This window comes from Excalfactoria chinensis, chromosome 1, assembly GCF_039878825.1.
Source record: "Excalfactoria chinensis isolate bCotChi1 chromosome 1, bCotChi1.hap2, whole genome shotgun sequence".
In the NCBI taxonomy this organism is placed as follows: domain Eukaryota; kingdom Metazoa; phylum Chordata; class Aves; order Galliformes; family Phasianidae; genus Excalfactoria; species Excalfactoria chinensis.
The window spans coordinates 130,475,331-130,500,955 of NC_092825.1; the positions used below are offsets into that span (position 1 = coordinate 130,475,331).

The window sequence follows — 25,625 nt, forward strand, 5'->3', positions numbered from 1 at the left end:
GGAAAGAATCCTTTCAAGCAGCGCTACAGTCTCCTTCTCTCACATACCCTTCTTCTCCCATATCCTGGCTCACTTTCTCCCATCTCTCTGCGCCATAGTTTCCACTGTTCAAACAGGGTAAGTCAACAAGGTGTATTTGCAAAGCTGTTTGATTTGAGACTTGCCGTTTAGGGGTATAGCAGTAAGAAGAGGTTGGAGAGCTAGAGTTTTGGGGTGTAAAAGAACAGGAGCACTCCTTGACGAGCCATAGAACAGGATGATAGTCTTCCATCATTTTTTTATCTCATAAATAAGATGAACTTCCTCATTGTGAGGAAGTTTTGTTTATAAGGAAATGTGCATCTCTTCAATGACCCTTTGTGTCAGCGTGACTCAGGACACTGGGATATAGCCATCTGCTCAGCCAAAGACTTCCAACCATGCTTCATCACTTCACATACTGGGATCAGCCCAGATGACCTCCAGTGGTTTGTTTCAGCCTCAGCCATCCTGTGATTCACTAATTTCTTCTATTTCATTGGAGTCTGATTGTAAAATAGATGTAATTATAAGAGGAACTGCAATGAAAAGGCAGTTTATTCATGGAGATAGTCAAGTATAGCAGCCACAGAGATTGCAGAAAATCCTATCTATATACAAATTCTGCACCAAAACCTGCATTCAGATGGTTGTTAGTGTGAAGATGTATATCTTCTAAGGGGCTGAGGCACTCCTGAAGGTACCTTAGGTGAGAAAATACACAGATAGATTGGGGATATCAAGAGGAGACATGAACATGGAAGGTTGGAAGGAGAATGAGGCTCTTTGACATTTTCAGTTGCAGCACTGTCCCTTGTGGTGTTCAATAAAAGGGTAGATGTGGAACTGAAAGAGATGGTTTGGTGGGCATGGTGGGGATGGGTTGATGATTGGACTGGGTGATCTGAGCAGTGCTTTCCAACCTTAATTATTTTGTGTTTCTATGATTCCATCAATTTCTTGGGAAGATGGTAATCCAGTGGGGAATGTCACATTTCAGGATCTGGTGGACAGCGAGCTTTACCTGTCTCAAAAGCTGACCCTCACCATTTCCTGTTACTTAAGCTGATGATTCCACTGCTATTTAGAATAGTATGGGAGTATCCTTGCATAACTTAGAAGCTAAGTTAACCCTTGGTTCAAGTTTGTGTGTGTTTGTGAATAATAGATTTTCTGTGCTAAAACTATCAAAGGCTCTGACAAGCAGCTGCTCTGCTACCTTGGGCACATATCCTATAAGGATGTCATGGGTTACCTAGATTTACCTGTATCCGTGACAGGGCAGCCGCCCCGTAGGGCCTCCCCTCCCTCCCTTCCCGGGGCCCCGGAAAGGAAGGGAAAAATAAAACAGTGGCAGCAATCTAAGGAGGAAAACTTATTTTACTAAATATGATATCGGAATACAATGATTGAGGCTATATAAATCAAACAAAACAGAGAGAGAGAGTCCCCGAAAACCAAGAGGCCTACTGTGAAGTCTAGGCGACATGGCAGGAATGCTTCTCACTCCCTGAGAGTCCGAGAGAGAGAGAGAGTTCCAGCCTGGGAGCGAGATTATATATGTCCTCCTCCCGTGATTTATCTCTGGCCGCAGCATCCTCTGGGATATGTAGTTCTTCTTCACTTTTAGAAAACCTGCAGGTTTGGTGACTCCACCTCTGAGCATGAGTAGAGATGGGAAGCTGTACTTTGTTTTCATGTCTATGTTTGTGAATCCATTGCTCTTGACAAGAAGAAGTGCTGGATCAGAGCGCCTGGAATTTAATTCCAAAACAGAAATAATCCTTTTACAAAGTTTTTTCTCCTGGGACAAGAGACCTGGCTGAGGAAGATGTAAACAGACCCTGGACCTGTCCTAGGAATAACCTGACAGTGCTCTCGGTTGCACCTGATGCTCCCTTCATGTTTACAGACAAAAAGTTTACAACAGACTTTTCAGAAATGCACCTGTACTTATCCTTAGAGAACAGGAAAATAGTTTTGTAGCTCTTAGGACTTCATTAGCTGAAAGATCTGTGTAGGTGCCTATTGATATTCACAGGTCACCTACTGTTAAAAGCACCACAACTCTGACGGTGAAAAACCTCTTCCTCTAGACTGGAGTTCTGCTTCCAAATTGTCTGACCTTTATCTCTGCAGCTTGATGAGTTAAATCACTGTCACCAGCCCGTGGAGCTGTGAGGCTCCTCTGACAGAAGTGCAGAGCCACTGTCAGTTCTGTTCTTCATGCTCGAGAATCTCACCGCTCCCATAAGATGCAATTTGCACTCCCCTCACTTGCAACACCTCAGTGCAGAGGGGAGAGCACAGGGGGAGGATTTGGCTCTCTGAGGTGCACAGAGTATTGGTTTGTGTGAGGTGTGATCCTATGGGCGGCAGAGGGGTGAACCAGAAGACGGGGGTTTATTGTCACCTCCACCACCTGTGATGTACAGAGCCATTGCTGGGGTCAGCCATCCAACCCCAAGCAAATCCCAAGTGCCCTCTGACCAAAAGGCTAATTCAATTTAAAATGGATTTGCACTCTTGCTAACAGACACTTGATTTTGTAACAATGATTAGCAGCATAAAAATAAAAAGAGCATCTAACACTGATTAACATCTGAGTCATGGACTTCTGGGCTGTGTTACACCAGCTGAATTTAGCTATTCAACTGGCATGATGACTCCTCTGTAATATTAAACTTTTCTGGCATCATTTACCATCCCTTATTCATTTGTGCATATGTTCAGCGCATGGTCCCAAAGCTTGCATGATGATTTTCCCATACATAAAAGACACACTGACCTTTCATCAATAAGATTAGTATTGTTATTTGACAAGAAAAATGTGCTCAAAAAACAGGCTCACAATAGCTTCTATCAATCAAACACTCTGCAGAAAATAAAAAATGACAATGGAACCTACAGCATTAAATAACCCGCAGCACTGGAAATTAATCAGGAATCTGGTGTGCTTGAAAAACTAACGTGTTCTTAATAAATTGGATTTGAGTATCACTTATAAGACGTAGATTACCAGCTGAGTGCAGGCTGTTTTGATTTGCTCTGATAAACTCCGGGGGAGCTTGCCCTTGTATATATTCAAACCTTTGAGGCTACTATAAACCTGCTGCGCTTGGTGACATTTAAGTCTATTCTTTTAATACAAGCAGAACACATGCTTATAAATAAACCCAAGTCTCAGATCCTGCTCCTGACCGTGCCCAAACAACTCAAGGGTTAATAAAAACCTCTAAAAACCAAATACTTCCCAACATGTAACAGCGCACCCTTAGAGAAAAAAACGAAAGAGAATGAAGAGCGCATGACATAAATTAGCAGTGTCACTGGTTGTCTGAACCAAAGGAAATTGGGTGTGACATGAAATGGGAGGGAGAAGACCTCACTAGAAATAGCACAGAAGGTAGAGGACTCCCATATTTTTAAGTGCTTGCTACGATGCTAATATTAACTCATACCTTTGAGCAAGCTGGGAATGAGTTGACACTCTTCTAGTAGTTCTTCCATCTTGATTCACAATTTCCAGTGCTCAAAATGAGGATAAAATTAGAATCATAGAACCCTTAAGGTTGAAGGAGGCCAATAAGGTCATCCAGTCCAACCATCATCAAACATCAAAGTTGTTCTCATTCCATTTATTTTCAGTATTTCCTATCTACCTCCACCAGCAGACCCTCTTCCCCTTTTCCTCCATCCTTCCAATAAAAATAGATTATTTCCAAGAGTCCCCTCAGAATAAGGAATTATCAGAATAAGGATTGAACCCCCCCCCCCCCCCCACCGATCTGTTGCTTTAGTGATACATTGTGACTAGTGGTGTCCCCCAGGGGTCTGTGCTGGGTCCAGTCTTGTTCAACATCTTCATCAACGACCTTGATGAGGGGATAGTGGCCACCCTCAGCAAGTTTGCTGATGACACGAAGCTGGGAGGATTGGCTGACACGCCTGAAGGCTGTGCAGCCATTCAGAGAGACCTGGACAGGCTGGAGAGCTGGGCAGTAAGAAACCGGATGAGGTTTAACATAAGCAAGTGTAGAGTCTTGCATCTTGGTAGAAATAATTGCATACACCAGTACAGGTTGGGGGAAGACCTGCTGGAGAGGAGCTCTGCTGAGAGGGACCTGGGCGTCCTGGTGGACGACAGGTTGGCCATGAGCCAGCAGTGTGCCCTTGTAGCCAAAAAGGCCAATGGCATTCTGGGGTGCATTAAAAAGAGCGTAGCCAGCAGGTCAAGGGAGGTGATCCTCCCCCTCTACTCTGCCCTGGTGAGGCCTCATCTGGAATACTGTGTCCAGTTCTGGGCTCCCCAGTACAAAAAAGACAGGGATCTCTTGGAAAGAGTCCAGCGGAGGGCCACAAAGATGGTGAAGGGCCTGGACCATCTCCCCTACGAGGAGAGACTTAGGGAACTGGGTCTGTTTAGCCTTGAGAAAAGAAGGCTGAGAGGGGACTTGATCCAGGTTTATAAATACCTGAGGTGTGGGAGCTATAGTGGCGAGGCTGGTCTCTTTTCAGTAGTGCGTGGGGACAGGACTAGGGGCAATGGGCTGAAACTCCAGCATAGGAAGTTCCGCACGAATGTGCGCAAGAACTTCTTTACGGTGAGGGTGACGGAGCACTGGAACAGGCTGCCCAGGGGGGTGGTGGAGTCTCCTTCTCTGGAGATATTCAAGACCCGCCTGGACGCCTACCTGTGCGACGTGGTGTAGGGAGCCTGCTTTGGCAGGGGGGTTGGACTCGATGATCTCTAGAGGTCCCTTCCAACCCCTATAATTCTGTGATTCTGTGATTCATTGAGGTCAGACAAAAAAATGGATACTGCACCCCAGATTTGGCTTGTAAGGTTAGCATATGTGTATTGGTTATTAATATACAGATGGTAACAAATGTACAGAAGGTATAAGTAAAGGAAAACTCACCAGTGGTGGTGCCTTGGCTGAAGAAGCTGGGGCAGTCCTCACTGGTGAGTGATCTCCAAGAGATGCTGCCTCAGTGGGAGTCAGCCCTTAAATGAGGTCTCAGAGGGGATGGAGTCGAGCTCCACCCCTTCCGGGAGCACAGCTACATCACTCTCACCTGTGCTCCCACAGCTGACCCCACACTTGCCTCAGCTGATTAATCAGAGGTTCAGGCTGTGATTACCAATCTCCCATACACATATGCAATGACAGTTTCAGCTAGTGAGGACTGCAGTTTTAACAGCATGAACATAGACAGTTAACTTGGTATGTGGGGGAGTTCTGAGATTGTACTTCTTCTACTGCATGGAATAAGTAGTTTTAAGTGACTGAAAATGCAGAAGACTACCTCAGAATTACAGAGTGAATCTCCTTAATGGTGAGATTTCTGGTCTTTTTCCACCACATGAGAGCAAAGCTGACAAAATGGAGAAGCAACAAGTTCAAAGTGGAGGAAAACACTTCTGTTTGCCAAGCTTCTTAGCCCTTTTCATGTTACAGTGTCCCATCCTTGGAGCCATTCAAGGCTTGCTTGGATGGGGCCTGGGCAGCCTGGGGCAACCAGCAGGGCTTTAAACTGGGTGAGATTTAAGGTCCTTTCCAACCCAAGCCGTTCAAAATAAACACAGATTTCCAGAAGAACTCAGAAAATAATGTTTATATTTAAGCTTCAGTGTATAAGCCATGTCCTCACTCTGAGAGGCTGGGAACAAACTCTTCCCAAGATGTATAGTAGGTCACAGCTGAGCCCCACGGGAGCCAACCACCACTGGCTGCCCTCAAAGACGGCAACAAGAGTTACATAGCTTGATGATCTGGTCATCGATGAGTGTCCCTGTGTGCCTATCACAGACTTTTGATTTGAATAGGAAGCTCATTCTTTTCCATGACAATTGCCTACAGCATCGTTAGATGCAGAACGGGGTACCTTGCAGATGTCATTCTCGTCTGAACAGAATTCTCATTGGCTTCAGTGGGAAATACCACTCCAGCTCACAGAGGATTAGCAAACTTCCAAACAAAACTCCAAGCCTGAGTGTTTGATTCCTGTTGATCTCAGCCAGAGCGGTGAGCATATCAGAAGGGAAGGAGCCCCATCCTCTGTGGTTTCTCGTCCATCCCAGCTAGTCTCATGCATCCTGAGCTTTCCTCTACAATTAGACTGATAATTAAGAAATAACAACATAATATAAATGAACAGTTGATGGCTAGCACTGTTAATATCAGAGATAAATTGAGCGGTAATCTGCAAAGGATGTTATTGCTATTATAAAAATAAAGGTCTGTCTCCCCAGCCAATCAATTCAGCAGATATATACCAACAATCAAATTGTTAAAAATGACTTCTATAAATTATCCAGTCTTCCATCTAATGGAGTTAGAAACAGCTGTGAGACAATTTAGAGCTGATATAACCATACGTCAGGAGTGCTTTTTCATCCTGATGCCTTTCCATTCTCTTCAAAGCTGTTGTACTGTAGCAGGCATCTTTGTTTAATGCACCCATGTGAAAACAGACTGTATTTCACACCACGGGTTAGCAGAGTAATTTTGGCAGAAACACTCAAGAATATATGCATTTAATATGGGTGGAATAATTCACTTTCCTCCTTATTATTTCAGCTATGCAGTTACAATCTCCTTAATTCTTCATTAAACCCTCTGGGCTTGAGGGATGTTGCTGCCATACCTCTTTCAAGTGAACATGGAAAGGCACACAAAGGAGCAGTTATAATCATGTATTTTTTTAGTCAGATATATCAGCGATTTCTGCTAAATCAGAGCAATTTAGCACCTTGCTTTTGTCACAGCAGCGCCAGCGCTGTGGTACATTCGTGCTGCTGACTGTTGGCACTTGGGGCTGATTGCAGACCATATAATGGGATTTACGGGTGGCACAGTTTTCCTTTTGCATCCTCATCCTGGCTGTGCCCCAGCATGAAGCGCTCCAGCTGGAAGCCACCAAGTGGCACTTCAAGTCACTACCTGTGCACTGGTGTTTGGAAGGAGTAAAGTCAGATAGATATTTCCCATGCTGGCTGCTGCATGGTGTCCTTAGTGGAATAAAGCAGGGAAATGCTGGTTGGAGGGTGTGGGGACTTGGCTGTTGTCCATTGGAAGCTGTTGTATAACATCTCTGGCAATCTAGTCCTGTGAGTTGCAGCTGATGGCCACTCTGCTGGCTTTCCCAGTCCCTAAGAAACACTTTGTCTGCTGGTTTCCAGCTACATATATCCATATACTCTAGGCTCTCCAAATGAAATTTGGACCATTTGAGCACTGAGGGATTTAGAAAGAGCCTTAGCTGCCAGCAAGAAGATGCTGTCATGGTCAGCTTAATGCAGAATGGACATCAGATAGAAATTAACCTGAAAACATTCTGGTTGAAGAACTCATCTAAGTGCAAATGTAGATCTTATTTCTTCAGCTCTTCTGGATCTGTTATACTATTTATTAGAAAGATACACAGTGCTGCCTGTCCCTGTGTAACAAATCACATTTAACATTGAGTGGGTTTTGGTGTGTGTCTGTATATATTTGTGTTGGAAAGGATTTCTGTTCATGATTAAGAACACCTCTCCTATGGGGAGAGGCTGAGAGCTGGGGCTGCTCAGCCAGAACAAGAGAAGGCCCCGGGGATCTCATCAATGTAAACACCTGAGGGAAGCATGCACATAGGAGGCAGCCAGGCTCTTTTCAGTGGTGCCCAGTGTGAAGACAAAAGGCCATTGGCACAAACTGCAACATGGGAAGTTCCTTCTGATCACCAGGCAGCATCAAATTATTTTACTGTAAATAACTGAAAAAAAGTTCCAAAATAAAAAATACAAATGTCCTTAAGTTGGACTTCATACAGCTTACATCAAGGTTTCTGGCATCTCTTACGTATTTCAAAACCAGCTTCTTTTTGGATATACGTATCAGTTCTGTGACTTTTTGTAGGTACATGGCATTATGGAACACACTTCAGGCTCCTCAACCAACAGAACAAACAAAGTGAAGAGTGTGAAAGCAGAAAGCTGGACACAGCTTTGTTAAACTTGCAACACGTGGGCTATAATGCAGAACTAATATGCTTAGGAGAGTTAAACTGTTTGGATCAAATTCTCTCTTTATCTGAGCCTTACTCACGGACAGGGAAAAGATCAACTGAAATCCAGTCACAATACTTCACTTTAAAACATACGGCCTTTCCAAAGCTAGATCTGCAGACACCGTTATGAGCCTTTTAACACTGCAGATGCAGCGTAATGGGGCTCTAGGCATTATAGGGCTGCCGATGTGGAAAATATGTGCTCAGATACAGAAGCCAACGGGTGATGGATCAAGTACTGTGGGACTTCCATACGCTAAGGCACAGACAGCATCCTGCATTGTCTCCAGCCACTGCAATTCCTGACATTTGTTATATGACACTGAAAATATGTCTAACTGGCACAGTGAAATGCTGGAGGTGTCAGCATGATTACTGATTTTGGTATCCCTCCAACAGCTAGAGCTATGTAAAGTACTGTGCCCTGCAGACATAATCATAAAGGAGTTAAGACAACCAGAGCAATTAGGTCTCAGGGTTTTTGTAAGAATAAGAATCTGAATGTAGAAAACTCAACAATCAAAAGGGACTGTAATGCCCTCTAGTCTGATCTAGTGGGTAGCATACTCTCAACACTTCTGTGATAGCTCATGTGTCAGTTTGTTTGCTCACTAAGCTTGCAACAGAAGGCTGATTTAAAACGTTCAAGATCTGGAGAAACGTCATGCCCTTAAACATCTCTCTCCACTAATTAAATATGCTCTTCGAATTTAAAACAGATTTTTCTAGCCTTACTTTGCCAGGCTTCAGCTTCCATCTTCCACTGGATTCCACTGTACATTCTTTTGTCATAAAGCTATCCCTTATGCAGGAACTCTGAACACAAGTCACTTTAAGCTTGTGTGGATGAATTAAATTCTTTGTTTAGTCACTGACGGTCTTTCAAAAGCATGCGCTCAGTCCCATTAACAGATGTTTTTTTCTGCACATAAAAAAAAACCTGAAGACTAAGAACTTCAGTTTTTTAACAGTGTGATGTCCAGAGACCAAACAGCAATGTGACCTGAGCTATAAGAACAAATAATTGGTATTTTTTCATTCTCACTTTTCAAAAATGAAATAAGACATATTTCTGCATGTTCATAAGAACGTTGGGGAATATCTTAAGCTGATTTAAGTGATCATAGGTGTACTGGAACTGCTAGAGTCTAGATAACCTGCATATGCTAGCCAAATGCCATATCAGCTAGCATTTCTAAGGCGGGATTGCGGGGCAATTCTTTTCATGAAGCAGAAAAGCAAGGCGTTCTGTGAGTAGTGGAACTAATGAAGCTTTGTCTCCTGTTTTTCCCAGCAACTTGCATTCTCCTGCCTCTTTCTGACAACTTCCAATGTTATTTCCAGAGCTTCCTGTCCCTTACATCATCATTTCCTGCATCCTCCAGATCTGTTAGGCCAGGCAAGAAGCAGCTGATGCTTTGGCTGGATCAGAGCTAGCTATAGCATGCTGTCCAGGATGTGCATGCCAATCAGGTCATTTGCCAATAGCAGATCAAGCAGGAAGAACTAAGTCCTCCTCATCTTTCTTTTCAAGAGGGCATTAACTCAGATCTCACAACTCTCATCTGCTGACTTTGACAACATTTTTATTAAGTTAATATATTTGTGAGCTGTATCCTTCTACTAAATTTGTTTGGAATTCATCAAGAGACCTAACAGTTACCAGGACAAACCGACACATGGAACAAACCCACACACCTCATTCCTTGGGGAAATTAGGCTATATAATACATTATATATACATTCCTTAGTACATTAATAATGTATTATAGTACATTCCTTAATAGTGCAACAGAATTGACTGATATGACACTATTTCAGCAGCGTAACACAGGATGTAGTTTTACTGAAATTGACAAGTTTAAATCAGTAGTCGTACTTCTGTTTGAGGACACACATGAGTCACGCTGTTTTAATAGTGTGTTTCTATCAGACAATCACAGGATGGTTTTAATCAGAAGGGACCTTAAGGATAACCTAATTCCAACCCACTGCCTTGTGCCACTTCTTTTTTATATGTACACTTTTATTTTTATTTTACTTTGAAACGGTTACCCCTTGTCCTATCACTACACTCTCCATCTTTCCTGTAGGTTTTAAGTACTAGAAGGCTGCAACGAGGCCCTCTGGAGCCTTTTTCTTCTCCAGCCTAAACAAATCCATCTCCCTCAGCCTGTCTTTGTAGAAGAGGTGCTCCAGCCCACAGATAACCTTTTGTGGCTCACCTCTGGATCCACTCCAACAGTCCTATGACTTTCTCATGCTGGCAGCCCCAGGCCTGGACGCAGCACTGTAGATGGAGCATCAGGAGTTCAGAGTAGATGGGGACAATCTCCTCCCTCTCCCTGCTGGCCTCCCTCTGTTAATGCAGCCCAAGGTACTGTTGGCCTTCTCAGCTGCAAAAGCACACTGTTGGCTCACATTCAGCTTTCTGTCCGTCAGGACAGCCAAGTGTGTCCAGGACCTTCTGGTTGTTGTCCCTCCCTTCTATCGTGGCAACCGCACCACTCAGCTTGGTGTCATTACAGTTGCTGAGGACGCACTTTATCCCATCATCTGATAACAATGTTAAAGAGCACCATTCCCAAGATGGGGCCCTGGAAGACCCAATTTGTCATTAGCCTCCAGCTGGACACGGAGCTGTTAATCACAACGCTCTGGACACAGCCATCCAGCTAATTTCTTGTCCACTCTTCAAATCCGTGCCTTTCCACAGTGCAACATCACTTCTTGATATTGCCGCTGCTTTCTTTCCATGTAAGCAGCCCTGCTGGGTAGACCAACACTTTTCACAGTGCTCTCTACGCCTGAAGCGGTCTCCCACGTCCGTCCTGGCCTCTTCTTGGCTTCCAGCAGGGCTCGCGGAACGGATCTGGAGCGGGCCCGGAACGACGGAACATCGGAACCCCGGCACGGCGTCGGCGGTGTGGAGGCGGAGGGAGTTGGGAGCAGCACGCAGCGATGCCGCTCCCCGCGCAGGGCATTGTGGGTGCGGAGCGGATGCCGCTGCGGCTTTCGGCGGTTCTGTTAAAATGGCGCCGTAGGCAGCGGCCCAACGTGCAGCTGGCTGCTCGCACGGGGCGGCCGGCGCCGCCTCTCCGCCTGCTTCCTTACCTGCCGCCGCTCGCCTCCGCCGCCCTGCCTTTCCGTCCTCCTGTGCGGCGATGGCGACCCCGGACCAAAAATCCCCCAATGTTCTGCTGCAGAACCTGTGCTGCCGCATCCTGGGCAAAAGCGAAGGTAACGGCTTTCTCTCAGTGCTGGGGGGGGGGGCGCGTTCCGCGGTCTCCGGCCTCAGCTCGGGGCCGCCGTGTCGGTGCGGCGGGAGGGAGCCTCGGCCGCTTGCGTAAGTTGTGTGTGGTGCAGCCCAGGCGGTGGCTATCGGGTAGCGGGGAGATGGAAAGGGAGAGAGGTGCGTCCGCTCTTGTGCTCTTCGAGTTGCTCTCTTTGTGAGTGCTGCTCCCGATTGGTGCCTAAGCTTTCGTGGTAGCCTTTTTTATCGTATGGGAGATGGCTTCTTCCCCTGTTAGTAGCTGTGAAGTCCACTGTGTTCTTTTCCTCCTTCTCTGCCACTGTCTTCTGGAAAGTCACTGCAGGTTACCTTGAGGTGTTTGCGTGACGATAGTGAACAACTTTGAACTGACTGAATTCCTGCTCCTCGAAGAACAGGAAACAAGAGACAAGATCTAAGTGTACCCCCATCCTCTTTCTCCCCCTTCCATGCTTCCAGAGGTCTGCATTCAGCTGCCCTCTTCATTGTGCATTTGAAACCATAAATTACCATTTCCAGGACTGCCATCCTGTATGAATTTAGTGTCAGAAATTTCTGCTGTGAAGCTTTTCTCAGCTCCTGCTCTTCCCCAGCCTCCTTCAAATCAATCTAGAGGCAGTCTAATGCCTCTTGTGCTTTTACGTAATTGCACTTATTTTAATCTGGTGATATATTATAAGGTATTTCAAAGCAGTCTTCCATTCAAAGATGCTATTATAGCTTTTATTTGAAAGCTGGTTTTCACTTTTAAAATTATTTGGAAGATGTGTTATTATACAATTGGTGTATATGTTGGCATGCAAGAGCATTTCTAGCTTTTCACTGCCTAAAATCTGAAGTTGTTGTGTTAATTCTACCTAAGACTATAGTTATTCTTAATTTATTGTTGTAGCAGTGCTCTCTTTGAGACCTTTATTTCTATACTGCTAATACTGCCTTGCTGGGTCCTGCCTTCCTGATGACTTTCCTTAGTTTTGAGAAGAACTGCCATCTAAACTTAATCTATGATTGTTTCTTGATGCTGAATATCTTTTTTAGGCCTATGACACGTAGGGCAGGAGAGCACAAAGCATCACACTTACCACTCATGGTGTGAGTATTGGGAAAACGTGGGATGCTTCTACTGACTTTGGACGAAGCTTTAGTTCCTATACATTCCCTTGTCTTCTGTTGGGAGCATTAATTTCATTTGCAAGCAGTACTTGCAGAAAGCAAGGAAGAGAATGCAGGTATTATTTAAGAAAACAAGCGTGGAATCTATTCCACTATTGCTTGGGTTCCACTTGTGGAAGTAAAATGTCTTGTGCACTTGATGAACTAAAAGGAAATTCTGCCCAAAATCATGGTAGGCTGCTGTGTGCTGCTTGCAAGTCCACTGTGTCTGCTCACTTATCTGAGGATTTGCTTGGGTCCTTCAGCTGCTACTGAAGGATTTATTAAAATATTGACTGAAAATTGTGTGGGCTCTTGTCATGGGCACAGGTAAATCTAGGTAACCCGTGACGGTGTTTACTGTTGTTATAGTTCTTTGCATTTGGCAGGTAGGAAGCCCATCCTTATTGGCTTGTTTCCTTGTGGTACAAGAGACCCAAGTGCTTCTGACATAAAGTTTCTCAGGGGACAGTCAACTGTTGTCTCTTAGTTGGCCGTCAGCCCAGCTATTGGTAGGCAGTTCAGGGAGGCTGTAATACAAAGTCCCTTTGGGAGAAATCCTAGTCATGAAAGGTGTTCAAACTAGTGGGGTTTTATTCTTTCTTTACCTCTTGTGCCAGGAATCTCCTTTTCTTTCCTAGGTCCAAGGGACAAATTGAGGCAATAAGGGAACTGTGTTGCTGCCAGTATCCTCTGTGTTGGAGTATTGTGTGTGTGCTCCCACAAGGCAGGAGAGCAGCAAGTAGTTTCTTGTTGCTCTTCAAGCTTTTAACTCTGAATTCCTTTCAGCACAGGAAAAGAGGCTTAACAGCTTACAGGAATTTGAAGTTCAATCTCTTAAGAAGTTTTGTTACTAGTTTATTTAAAAAAAATAAGAAGCAAAAGCTAAGTGCAGACAGTGATCTTTATGCACTCGTGTAGTTATCCTGCTGTGAACCTGGCTTGAAATCCTAGCTTATGGTACTCTCCTAGAATAAGCACTCTAATGAAAAACAAGTTATCAAAGTAATTGGGTAAAATGTTGTGGACTAATAATGGAAAGGAGTTGAGATGATCTAATGGATCTTCTGCCTGTGCATTTCCTGGACCTCTCTGTACTTCGGAGGGCTTTGTCAGCTTGGCTGTGTTTGTTCTCAGTGCTTGTTTGCTGTTATATTCATGTGGAAGCCATGACATCAGCAGGAGCCGAAGGATTCCATTCATATAACATCTGTGGGAGTGTGCTGTAGCTGATGTGAGTGATGACATCCATGTGTGAAGCCTGTAGTGCTGTGCTTGAAGCCTTCAACAAGTCTGAGTCCCTTATCTGCTGGATATTCTCTAGCTCTTGTCTGTTACCATAGCGTTACAATATCCCAAGTTGGAAGGGACTTGCAAGTGTCATCAAGTACAGCTCCTGCCTCCATACAGCACCACCCTGCATTCAAACCCCATGTCTGAGAGGGGTATCCCAATGCTCCTTGAACTCTGGCACGACTGAACTCTGGCACTGGGGGTTGTTCCCACTGCCCTGGGCTGCCTGTTCTATGCCTACCGCCCTCTGGTGCAGAAGTTTTCCCTTACCCCAAACCTGACCCTCCCCTGGCACAGCTCCATGCCGTTCCCTCGGGCCCTGTTGCTATCATACAGAGCAGAGCTCAGCGCTGCCCCTCCGCTCCCTGTGAGGAGCTGCAGCTGCCATCAGGCCTCTGCTCAGCTCCTCTGCTCTGTGCTGAGCACGCCAAGGGGCCTCAGCTACTCCTCACATACCTTGCCCTACTGACCCTTCCCCATCTTTTCAGCCCTCCTTTGGATGCTCTCTAATAGATGTTCTTTTTGCACAGTGGTGCCCAAAACTGCACCCAGTACTTAAAGTGAGGCTGACTGATGCCCTGTGAGGCCCACTCACTGCAAATCCATGTTGAAGTGAATTTGTGTTAGAATGCAGTGTGACCACAAGAGGTTGCCAGCGGCAGATCTGCCTTCTGTCTCTGTCCATTTCTGAGATCATCTGCTATATGGATTGCTTCCTTTGTTTCCAAGAGATGAGTGTTTCCTGCATAGGGCTTGTTAATGTTTTGGGGCATGCTGAGGCATTCAGATTTCATTCATTTTTTCCCTGTCTGGGGACTCCAGCTTCAACAAGATTGCATGCTGCTCTGTGAGTGTGAATTTGATGCTCCTGACAAAGCTTCATGCTCTTGGCTATGCTTCAGAAATCTATGGGAAGTCTTGGGCAGTCTTACTTTGTACACTGCTATACTAGCATTACAGTTGTAAGAACTCTTAGTATATCAAACAGTACTGTAGTTCCTACTCAGGCTGTGTCTATTTGGTTTGGAATCATTAAAAGATTTTTAAATGCCAGACTCCTCTAATGCTTCTGGAGGTGAGCATGCTCTAGAAGGTGATATTTGAGTCTTTAGGCAGCAGTTTGCTATCTAAAGTCTGCACTATGCTCTTAGTTTAGTATGTATAATCTCAGAGGTTTTCTTGCTGCGTGTTTATTATTTAAGCTCTGATCTATTGGCATAAATATTTAATTTTCATGGCAGAGAGAACACAGAGTTCCTTAAAAAATTGAGATGGAGATAGAAGTGCATATAATAACAGAAGCAAATGTTGATAATTTAGAAAACAAAACATAGCAAGGAGTTCCAGGCAGACTGTCTGCCTATGTTTGCTGGTAAGTCAATGGGACAGCACTCAAATCTGTGTATGGGCAATGCCACAGTTAAGGAATAGTCCTGGTTCATGTTCTGTGCTTCAGATTTGTTTGCATTTCTTTTAATTATGGGAAAGTCTGGGCTTGGGGAGCTTGGTGGGAGCAATTATTTCTGTTCTCTCTTTTATATGAGAGGAATGTGGATAACTAGGACTACTAATTAAAAATACACTGAAAATGTTTAAAGTTAACATTAAGAAAATGTTTGTTTTGTTACATGTAACTAGCTTTGAATAGGAACAGTGATGGCATTCTAGACTAGCATGTTAGCTTATCAATATTTTCTATTAGTTTATCAGCCTGATCTAGTGGGTGGCAGCCCTTCCCATAGCAGGAACTGGAGTGTAATGATCTTCAAGGTCAGTTCCAACATAAGCTGCTGAGTGATTCTATATGGCATAATATTGATGTAATTGTTTTATTTTCTGGCAGTAATTCATACTGATAATCTTTGATACAGCTAAAATGCATGAGAGCAGCTGAGAGTGTGGCAGTTAAGTTTTACAGCTTTGATTGTAGAATGATAGAATTATTCAGGTTGGAAAAGACCTTAAGGATCATCGAGTCCAACCACAACTTACCCATACTACCCTAACTCTAACAACCCTCCGCTCAGTCATGTTTACGAGTATCACATCCAAACAGATTTTAAACACATCCAGAGATGGTGACTCAACCATCTCCTCAGGGAACCTATTCCAGTGCTTAACAACCCTTTCTGTAAAGAAGATTTTCCTGGTATCCAACCTAAACCTCCCCTGATGCAACTTCAGGCCATTTCCCTTCATCCTGTCACCAGTGAGAAGAGACTAACTCCGCTCTCAATGCAGTTACCTTTCAGGTATTGGAAGAGAGCAATAAGGTCTCCCCTCAGCCTCCTCTTCCCCAGACTAAACAGCCCCAGTTCCCACAGTCACTCCTCATAGGACATATTCTCCAAGCCCTTCACCAGCCTTGTTGCCCTTCTTTGGACCTGTTCCAGCACCTCAATGTCCTTTCTGTATTGAGCTGCCCAAAACTGAATGCAGTACTTGACGTGGGACCTCACCAGTGCTTTCAGAGCAGGTGCAAAATCATCTCACCATGGATTATGCAGGTATGTTCCCCATACCTGTCTATCAGCACAAGGGGCTGTGTGTGCAGGGAGCAACTAGTCTTACTATTAAAGACTGGGGCGAAGAAGGCATGAAGCACCTCAGCGTTATCCTTACCTTGGTCTCAGTGTTGCCCTCTGCATCCAATAAGGGATGGAGATTCTCCCCTGCCTTCCTCTTACTGTTGATGTATTTATAGAAATATTTATTGCTGTCTTTCTCCTTAGTGACTAAGTTCAGTTCTAGCTGGGCTTTGACCTTTATAATTTTCTCCCTGCACAGCTTTGCTACATACTTTTGAGGATTACAGGTTGCTTGCATCATCTTCCAGGGACTGTAAACATTCCTTTTGTTCCTGAGTTCTAGCTAAGGGCCTCTGTTCAGCCAGACTGCTCTCCTTCCCCATCAACTTGTCTTCTGTGACTTGGGGGTGGTCAGCTTGTGCACCTTTTAAAATAAACCTCCTGTCAATGGTTTATGGGCTGGTTTGATCCAGTTCCATGACTAATTGGGGGGTGGGGGGTTGTTGGGAGGATACCATGAATCCATGCTGGGGAAAAGGGTAGAGAGATGGGCCTAAAAACAACAGCAGCAGTGATCTGAGGAGCAACAAACTAATTTACTAAATAAGATATTGAAATGCAAAATAACATGCTATAATACAATGCAATTAGAATTGAAGCTAATAAATCAAATAAAATGAGAGTGTCTGAAAAGCTGGAGGCCTTACTCTAAGTAAGCTGAGGTGGTATGGCACCTGCAACAGAGATGAGCCAGATGGTCAAAAAGAAGGGGAGGCTTGTGATCTCTGAACAGTGTTTTTATCTTTCCCTTTGAGAGGAAGTGGTAACAGAACAGCCAACGTTCCTCTGGGATATGTAGTTCTTCTCTTCTGGGACTGATACCTGGAACTGGAGCATTAACTCTTTAACTCCCAGTGTACCACGTGATGTTATGATGTGGAATACTGATAATAAAAAAAAATCATAAAACCATGACACTTCCTTAAAGTATTCCCAGCCTTCCTGGGCTCCTAGAGCTTCCAGAACTATCTCCCAAGAGGCTCTCTAAACCCTGGTCTAAAAGAGACCAAAGTCTGCCCTCTGGAAGTCTATGGTAGAAGTTCTGCTGACTCCCCTCCATGGTTCAGCAAGGATTGTAAAATCTATCATTTCATGATCACTTTGCCCCTGACAGCCTCCAACCTTTACATCCCGCACAAGACCTTCTCTGTTAACAAACAGCAGGTCCAGGGTTTTGCTTCCCCTTTCTGACTGGGACTGTTCCTTTACCCCTGTGCTGTAATTCCAGCAGATGTCTGGGAAGTTCAAGTCCCCCCCCAGGAACAAGGGGGAGAGACCTTCACACCTCACCCAACTGTCTATGAAGTATCTTATCCACCTCTTCATCCTCGTTGGGTGGCCTGTTGCAGACTCCCATGATAATGTCAGTCTTACTGGCCTTTGCTTTATTCTGACCCGTAAGCTCCCAACTCTATCATCACTGTCATTAATTTCCACACATTTGCATTCTTTCTTAATGTAGAGGGCTACATCACTCTTTCCTGCCTTGCCTATCTGTTTTGAAAAGTTGATAGCCATCAATCGCATCACTCCGGCTGTGCAAATCATCCCACCACTTTTCCTTGATAGTGACTGTATCATAGCTTTCTGACCACACAGTGGCATCCAGCTCCTACTGTTTATTACACATGCTGTGTGCATTAGTGTAAAAGCACCTGAGCTGGGCCGCCTTTTAGGTGGGAAAAGCCCTGATACCCTCTTGACCATACTTAGGTGCTTCTGTAGCCAACAGCCTTGCACCAGCCCTTGTGTTCTTCATACAAAAAGATGTGCTGTCCTCCTCCTTCACCAGGGCACAAGACTGTGGGATCTTACTAGCACATCCCTCTCCCACAAGTACTAGCATGTTACATACAGGCTCCTGAGCATTTTCTCTTGAGCATGTCTTGGATTACAACGGAGGTGTTTGAGTAGTTTCCAACAGTAGTCATTTAGAACCACATGTGGACCGTTGCATGTGATTTAGAGTGTCATTGTTTCACAATGACTTTATGAAGTGTTGAGTGGGAAGAAGCAGCTGGCGAGGAAAAGCACTAGTGGAGAGAGTTTGCTTTCTTCAAGGAAGTAACTACTGTCTGATTTATTCAGCTTCTACTAAAAGTAATTGTGCTGTAGTTTTAGTATGTGTTCTGAATTGCAGTGTTTCCTCTGAACTACTGGCTTCTTGGAAATATAGTGGTCAAGTTATCTTACTTCTTCTTGAACGCTTCCTTTGAATTTCATCTTGTACTGTTTCGCCACCAAATTCTTCTTATGCGTTGCTTCTCTGTGCTCCACTTGTACTTTCTGTGACTTTAAAATGGCATCTGCCTTTGGCTGTAATTCATCTTGAATACCGTGTTGTTTGTAGGAAAGTGTAAATGGTTGGGTAGATGGTAGATATTGAATTATTGATAGCTTGCTCTGCTCTGGGGTGAGAGAGTCATACTGAATCACTTTCTGATGGGAAAAGTGTGTATACATATAGACACACAGCTATGTATTTTACACTTGCCTGCCATCTTAATGATCTTGGAGGCAATTAGCATGTCTACTAATTGTAAATGATGTGATTATTTATTCCACTGACAGATATCCGAATTAAATTACATTTAAGCACTGCAGGTGGTGAAGTTGTGTTACAGACTCATAAGAAATAATCTGCTGAGGAGCCTTCCTTAGCAATGAGTTCTTGTATAACAATTTGGACTCTGTATGAATGAAACAAGAAAATCTGTGTAAATTAAAATGTAAAAAGTCTTACTGTGATACTTTTGAATTTCCAGTGCAGATCTTTATGTGCATTAGTATTAAATGTGATCTGGTGTTAAACGTGGAGGTTGATGGCCCTGCCTGTGATGGAGGGGTTGGAGCTGGATGATCCTTGAGGTACCTTCCAACACAAGCCATTCTGTGATTCTACGGTGTAAAGAGTGGATTTCTTCGAACCATACTGTTAGTCATGTAGCAGGGTTAATCTGCAGCATTCATTAATGGGATTGTAGGTTTTTGACTTGAGACCTTTCCCAAATGCCTCGTTAGGACATTTTAGAAAAAACTTGGCTAGGTTTCTGTGCTTGAATTAGTTTTGCTATAGCTAATGTTGACATAGAAGGTTATTTATGAGCTCTGTTAAAGCTTCCCTATTAAAGGATCCCCCCACCCCACCCCCCCGGCTACTTATTGTTGATAGCATATCTATTGTGTTTTTATTAGCCTGAGGACTTAAGTTTAAATCTCCAAAACTTCTGTCTGGAGATCTTCACACATATTTCTGCTTCTTTCATCATCAATATTCCACTGCAACACAAAACTAGAAATACAGGTAGTCTTAAATTCTAGTGTCAGAGGGAGACTGGAAAACATGTAAGTAGCCAAGTTGCTGATTTTCCTTCTGTTAGGAGGTAGGCCCCAATATCTGATACTGATATCAGTATCAGCCTCTCACACAAGCATACACAACCAAACAGGAGCAACAACAAAAAAAGCCCCTTACAGCTGTGTGTGTCGATAGTAAACTCAGTTGTATGAATCTTGGTTCGTTTCAATTTATCCTAAAACTGTAAAATCATAGGGAGCAGTGGAGAGGAAACATAGCACTTTAACCTTTTTGTGTTGTTTTTTTCTTTTTTTTTTTTCTTTCTTTTTTTTTTTTTTTTTTTAAACTTTTCTTGAGGGAACAGGGGAAGAAAGTTGAGAGCAGCTTGCAAGGGAAACCTGTGCATTGCTGGTTGATGTAAACTTGTAGGGAAAACAAAAGTGTTGAAGTACACGTTTTGTGATATATTGCAGGATCATAAATATACAGGAAGTCTGTTCATCCACTAAGGTTACGTCTTTGGTGTTTTTTTGATGGAGTCCTCTTTTAAGTTGCATCTTCTGTAGCACCTCAGAATTATTCAGCTGAAGTATTGCCCGTTTGTGCTATTATTCCTTGTAGCTCTTTTCAGAAATCTCTAGGATCTTTCATCCTCTATATCTGTTCACATGCACTCTGGCTGCAGTCTGGGCGGGAGGTGGTGCCTAATACTGCTAAAGCTATGCTGGCAAACCAAGGAGAATGCTTAACTGCTGAGCTTACGCTGCACTCTGACCCTCCTCAGGCAAGGTTATTTGGAGGTTTGTTCTGCCAGCCCCCTCATGGAGACCTCAGGGAATTGTTTTTATGTTGTTATTTTTTTTAATGTAAAAGGTGATAAGAGAGGATAATGGAGGTGGATGTAAAAGTTAATTTCTAAACATTATTTTCCTTAGGAAAAAATCACAGCAGTTTTTATCTGTGTGCAAGCTGAATTGCGTGACTGTGGCAAGTCCTGCACAGCTTTTCAGGTGGTAGGGCGTTGCAGAGCTTCTTGAAGTTTGCTGATGCTCTCTAATAGCATCAGGCCAAAGTGTCTCTTCAACCAGCACAGCACAGGAAGTATTTATTGCATACGTTTAATTTGCAGTCTGTACAGGTGTGTTTGAAGTATTGTTAATCTCCCCCCCAGGATAAGATAGACTTCCCTGCCCTCTGGTTAGAAGTGTGTCTGAGGAATATAACAGAATCGGATCAAAGCTGAGTACATTTATGCCAAATTCAGTCACAGCTATGTAATCTTGTGTCTTTTTTTTTCTTCTTCTTTTAATAGTACTTTAGCAGTTTGCTTAATTGAGTGGGTTTCCTTTTTTTTTTTTCAGCTGATGTAGCCCAGCAGTTCCAGTATGCAGTGAGAGTTATTGGAAGCAACTTTGCTCCTACTGTCGAACGGGATGAATTTCTTGTGGCAGAGAAAATCAAGAAAGAACGTACGTGTGTCTCTGTTTATTCCTCTGAAGGTGGAACTGTTCTGCCTCATTTACCTAATACTGATAACTGCTGTTATTGCCTGTTCCTGAAAATCTTGTGATGGCAATTCCACGAATCCCCTAGTTACTCCTCCTGAGTTCAGATGCTTAGTTTAAATTTCCCTTGCTTCTGTGCAAGCCATTGACTCTCCATCTTAGCCACCATGGAAATAAAGAGCAATTTACATTTCATTCATTTCAATATTATTCAGACTTCGTAAATACATACTTCATTTTGGAAGACTGATGTTTTTGAGGTACGCTTTGGCACAATTAACTTCATGAGCACATATGAATCTTAATGTATGAGCATTCTGGGGATGGATGGAATCATTGTTCATGCGGCTTACCTGATATTTCTTGCCTTCTTTTTTCATAGACTGTTCTATTTCTGTTTTCATTACAACAGCCTTCTCAAAGCCAAAACATTAGACTGTGACAGTAAGTTATTGCAGTTACGTACCACTCTGCACTGTGCTGCTCAGAGTCAGGTGTTGAGCTCTTAATCCCATTGGACTATGAGGCATTCTTAAAAAGCCAAGTAATGCTTTCAGCAGATTCTCAGCTCTACAGTAGGATGTTCAGGAGCAGTTCCTGATTAAATTAAAGCTTCTATTTGTGCTTAGGAACTCTGAACATTTGGTCAGGATGATTTAATTAGAATCACTGAAGCCAGTGGTTGTAACCTTTTAAAGTACTTGTGTATTTTTTGCTAATGCGAGGTTTCCATTACTTACTAATTGACAAATAAGCCCATCTAGAATTTCTCTAGATACAGCTGTAAAACCCTGTATTCTACAGTATACACTTCCTTTGTTGCTATAAGATAAATGGTTACTGTTTACATTGGGTCATATCCCCTGCAAGAACTGTCGAGGGTGGGAATTCAAATAAGTGTGATAAAACTCTTGGAAGTCTTGAGTAAGTAGTGCAAAACAGTTAAGCATCACTATGCTTGCTTGGTTATGCTTTCCTGTTTAACACAAAATGTATAGTTTCTGACATGACTATTATTCTTGTTCTAATTCTTTTAATCTACATTTATCTCTTTCAGTTGTGCGACAAAGAAGGGAAGCAGATGCTGCTTTGTTTTCGGAACTCTACAGAAAGCTCGGTTCGCAGGTAGTGTAATAAACATGTGAAGAAACTGAAAGCACACTCAAATTCTTTTGATATTACAGGGTTGTTTTGGATAGTGCTCAGATCATTAACTTCTTTGTTTTCCTTTTTCTTTAAAAAAAAACTGAGAGGATAATTGAACTGCTGCAAAACCATGACACCTGGCACAGCTCCATGCCGTTCCCTCAGGCCCTGTCACTGTCACACAGAACAGAGCTCAGCGCTGCCCCTCCACTCCCTGTGAGGAGCTGCAGCCACCATCAGGCCTCCCTCAGCTCCTCTGCTCTGAGGTTCCTCACCTGCTTCTCACACACCTTGCCCTACTGATCCTTTTCTTCTTTGTTGCCTTTCTTTGGATGCTTTCTAATAGTTTTGTCTTTCTTATACTCTGGAGGCTAAGTGTGCACCCCGTACCTGAAGGTGAGGCCATGCAGAGCAGGACAGTTCCTTCTGTTACCCAGCTAGCAGCAGTGCTAGGCCTATTATTTTACTGTATAATAGGCAAATTGCCCTAAATTTTAATTCAGCTTCAAACTATTGAAGCCTTCCTTAAGAAAAGTGAAAAGGAAAGTGGATAAAAGACTTTTGCTGAAAGAACCTTTGAAGAAAAGGTTGTTAACAGTCATACCAGTAATTTGTTGTCTTTACTTTTGGTGTTAGATGCCAGTCCAAGGTGTTTTAAGTGGTGAAGTATGTAGGAATGCCAGCAGAAGTTCGACTCTGTATGAATTTTATGAATTCATATCTATGAATTTTAAATTGAGCATACTTGGCTGATTTTAGAGCAGGTGAGAGAGTTCATGCTTTTAACACAGTGGAGAAAGTTCATATAATAATACTGTTTTGCAATCTACATTGCATATTCCTAGTTTACTGAAGGTTAATCTTATTGTGTGGTAAAGTCATTTATATGTGCACAGTGCAGTGGACTGGATGACTTTAAAAAAAAAAAACAACAGCAACTATTGAGCACTATGACCAACTTGTATTTGTTTGTTTGTTTGTTTTTGAAAGGGCGTTTTGAAAAATAAATGGTCAATACTCTACCTCCTGCTTAGCCTCAGTGAAGACCCACGTAAACAATCTAACAAGGTAAGTGAGGAAACATTGTTGGTTATGAGAAAAAGTAAATTTATGTTGTTTAGTTGAGAGGTCACAGAGCTGCTATCCAGACCTAATAAGCACTTCTGGAAACTAGGCTGTGTGTGTGGTTGTGTCAAACAGATTCTTTCTTTCAGTCTCACATGCAAGTATTTGCATTTTTATAATTAGGAGCTCTTTATCATTTGTAGCCTGACTAATGACTTTGCTGGATGGTTTTACTTTGTGGTTGGTGGTGTCATGTCTGCTCATATGCTAGTAAGTTTGAAATGGAATAATAAAAAGGAAAAATTTCTTCTTTGGTTGCAGCTTTGTTAGCACCAAAGTATTTTTGCAGCTATTGCTATTGACAATTCACAGGCAAAAATAAACTGCATTTCTAGAGGGGCTTTCCCTTACAGTCAGGGACTTGCTCCTTTGTCTTACTTCTAACAAAATTATTTTCTTTGCATAATTGTGATCTTCAGTTCTTTGTATTCTTTGTATTCTTTGTATTCTTGAATGTTGCAGTGCAGTTAAGACATGGCTTAAGACCATTCACGTGTCTTTCCTTTTTTCCAAATCACTTTTCAGGTGTCAAGTTATGCCACGCTTTTTGCTCAAGCATTGCCACGGGATGCTCACTCAACTCCCTATTATTATGCCAGACCTCAAAGCCTTCCACTGAATTACCAAGACCGCAGCGCTCAGTCTGCCCAGAGTTCTGGCAGTATGGGGAGCAGTGGGATCAGCAGCATCAACTTGTACGCCCTAAATGGCCCAACACCAACTCCACAGTCGCTCCTTCCAGGGTAAATTAAGCCTTTCTTTTTAATAAATAGGTTTGGAGAAGACTGGCGATGAGCTGCTTATTCTTCCTTTTCTGAGTTTTTTTTGGTTTTGTTTTGTTTAATGCTGTGCAAGCACTGCTCATTAACAGTAAAAAAAAATCGGTGTTAATTAGACTAATGACTAACATAAATCCATAACACAGCACCACACGTTGCTATGATGAAAATAGACTCCATCCCAACTAGCCTTACTGAAGCTGGAAATACCTAGCCTGTCATACACTATTGAGCCATTCTAGCAGCAGTGGGGAGTAGTGCTTTGCATAATATAAGCATGGATACAACATATAAATGAAGGGGAAATTTATAATTTTTCTGCCAAGATGAAAATTATGTTACAGTGTGTTAGTTACCTTTCATACTGTATGCTTTAAGATGACTGATGATAAAACTAACAGTTGGCTCTTCAGCAGCAAGAGATTCTTCTTAGCCTTTCAGGTGGCTTTTAATATTTCTGATTCATAGTGGCTACTGGCTAAGGAGGCTAGCAAGGAGACTTGAAAAGGGAAGTCTTGTAGAGTTTTTGGTAAAGATGCAAAATAGGTGGATTCTTTTCTGTCTCAGCAGCTCAGGATTTCAGGTGAAATTTGCTTTTTGGGTACAGCATACTGAGCTGAAAAAATACACATTGTTGATAGATGAAGCCTTTTCTAAAATGTTCAAATTTGCTGACATTGATTACTGTTATGATTGCATGTTCAGTTTTGATGTTTTCCATAATAAAGAGAAAATGCTTATTGGATACTTCCAAGATAACCAGAAATAGCAGTGGAAAACTCTGTTCAAAAGAAGAAAGGTTTTATTTGAATCCTGCAGTTGCTGAGATGTCTGTGCCAGTGTCCTTTTGCTGCAAATTCTTTTTTCATGATGACTTACAAGTTTGCTGGCAGCAGAATCCATAGACTAGGTCCTTCTGTCTTGAGTGGGACTCTGATCTTTATACTTACTCCCCATGCATGCGTTATTACTGCTTCCTCTTGCATGGTATTTGAGCAGTGACCAAATTTATTGGTGTTTCTTTTGTATGACATCACTGGTATTTGCATATCATTGTTTTTTTGCTTCCTTTTTTATGGTTTAATTCCTTGGGATATTCTTTCATTTGATTGGATGAAAGGCATGAGAATTCTAAAGAATTTGTTAAAGGTGTGCAGTTCAATTTTAAGTATTCCTGGGCTAGCCAGTCTTTTTGACCCCTTTTGGTGACTCATACACATAGTTAGAAAAGGCATTAGAGACTACTGAAATATCTCTTCCTCTGGGTTACAAGGGGAAGAGATTTTCCCTTGCAAATAAGGGTTTCTTTTTGATTCCTTTTTGAGATGAAAGGAGAGCGGAATAAGTCCTATCTTGGGAAATACATACTTTAATCTTTATGTGGTTATATAACAA

At 42.9% G+C, this 25,625-nt stretch overlaps 1 protein-coding gene across 3 annotated transcripts in view; it reads left to right on the forward strand.

Moving 5' to 3' along the window:
- The first annotated feature begins 10,954 nt into the window (after positions 1-10,954).
- The window catches only part of TUBGCP3 (tubulin gamma complex component 3), a 42,228-nt gene continuing 27,557 nt past the window's right edge, over positions 10,955-25,625 (forward strand). For 2 of the 3 annotated variants that reach the window (XM_072360140.1, XM_072360148.1), the window contains exons 1-5: positions 11,024-11,313; positions 21,037-21,144; positions 22,238-22,305; positions 23,317-23,394; positions 23,977-24,194. In XM_072360140.1, the coding sequence (XP_072216241.1) occupies positions 11,238-11,313; positions 21,037-21,144; positions 22,238-22,305; positions 23,317-23,394; positions 23,977-24,194 (548 nt within the window). In that variant the 5' untranslated portion in view covers positions 11,024-11,237. Of the gene's footprint in view, positions 11,420-21,036; positions 21,145-22,237; positions 22,306-23,316; positions 23,395-23,976; positions 24,195-25,625 lie in introns of all 3 variants that reach the window. The other variant, XM_072360156.1, reaches the window with a different exon arrangement.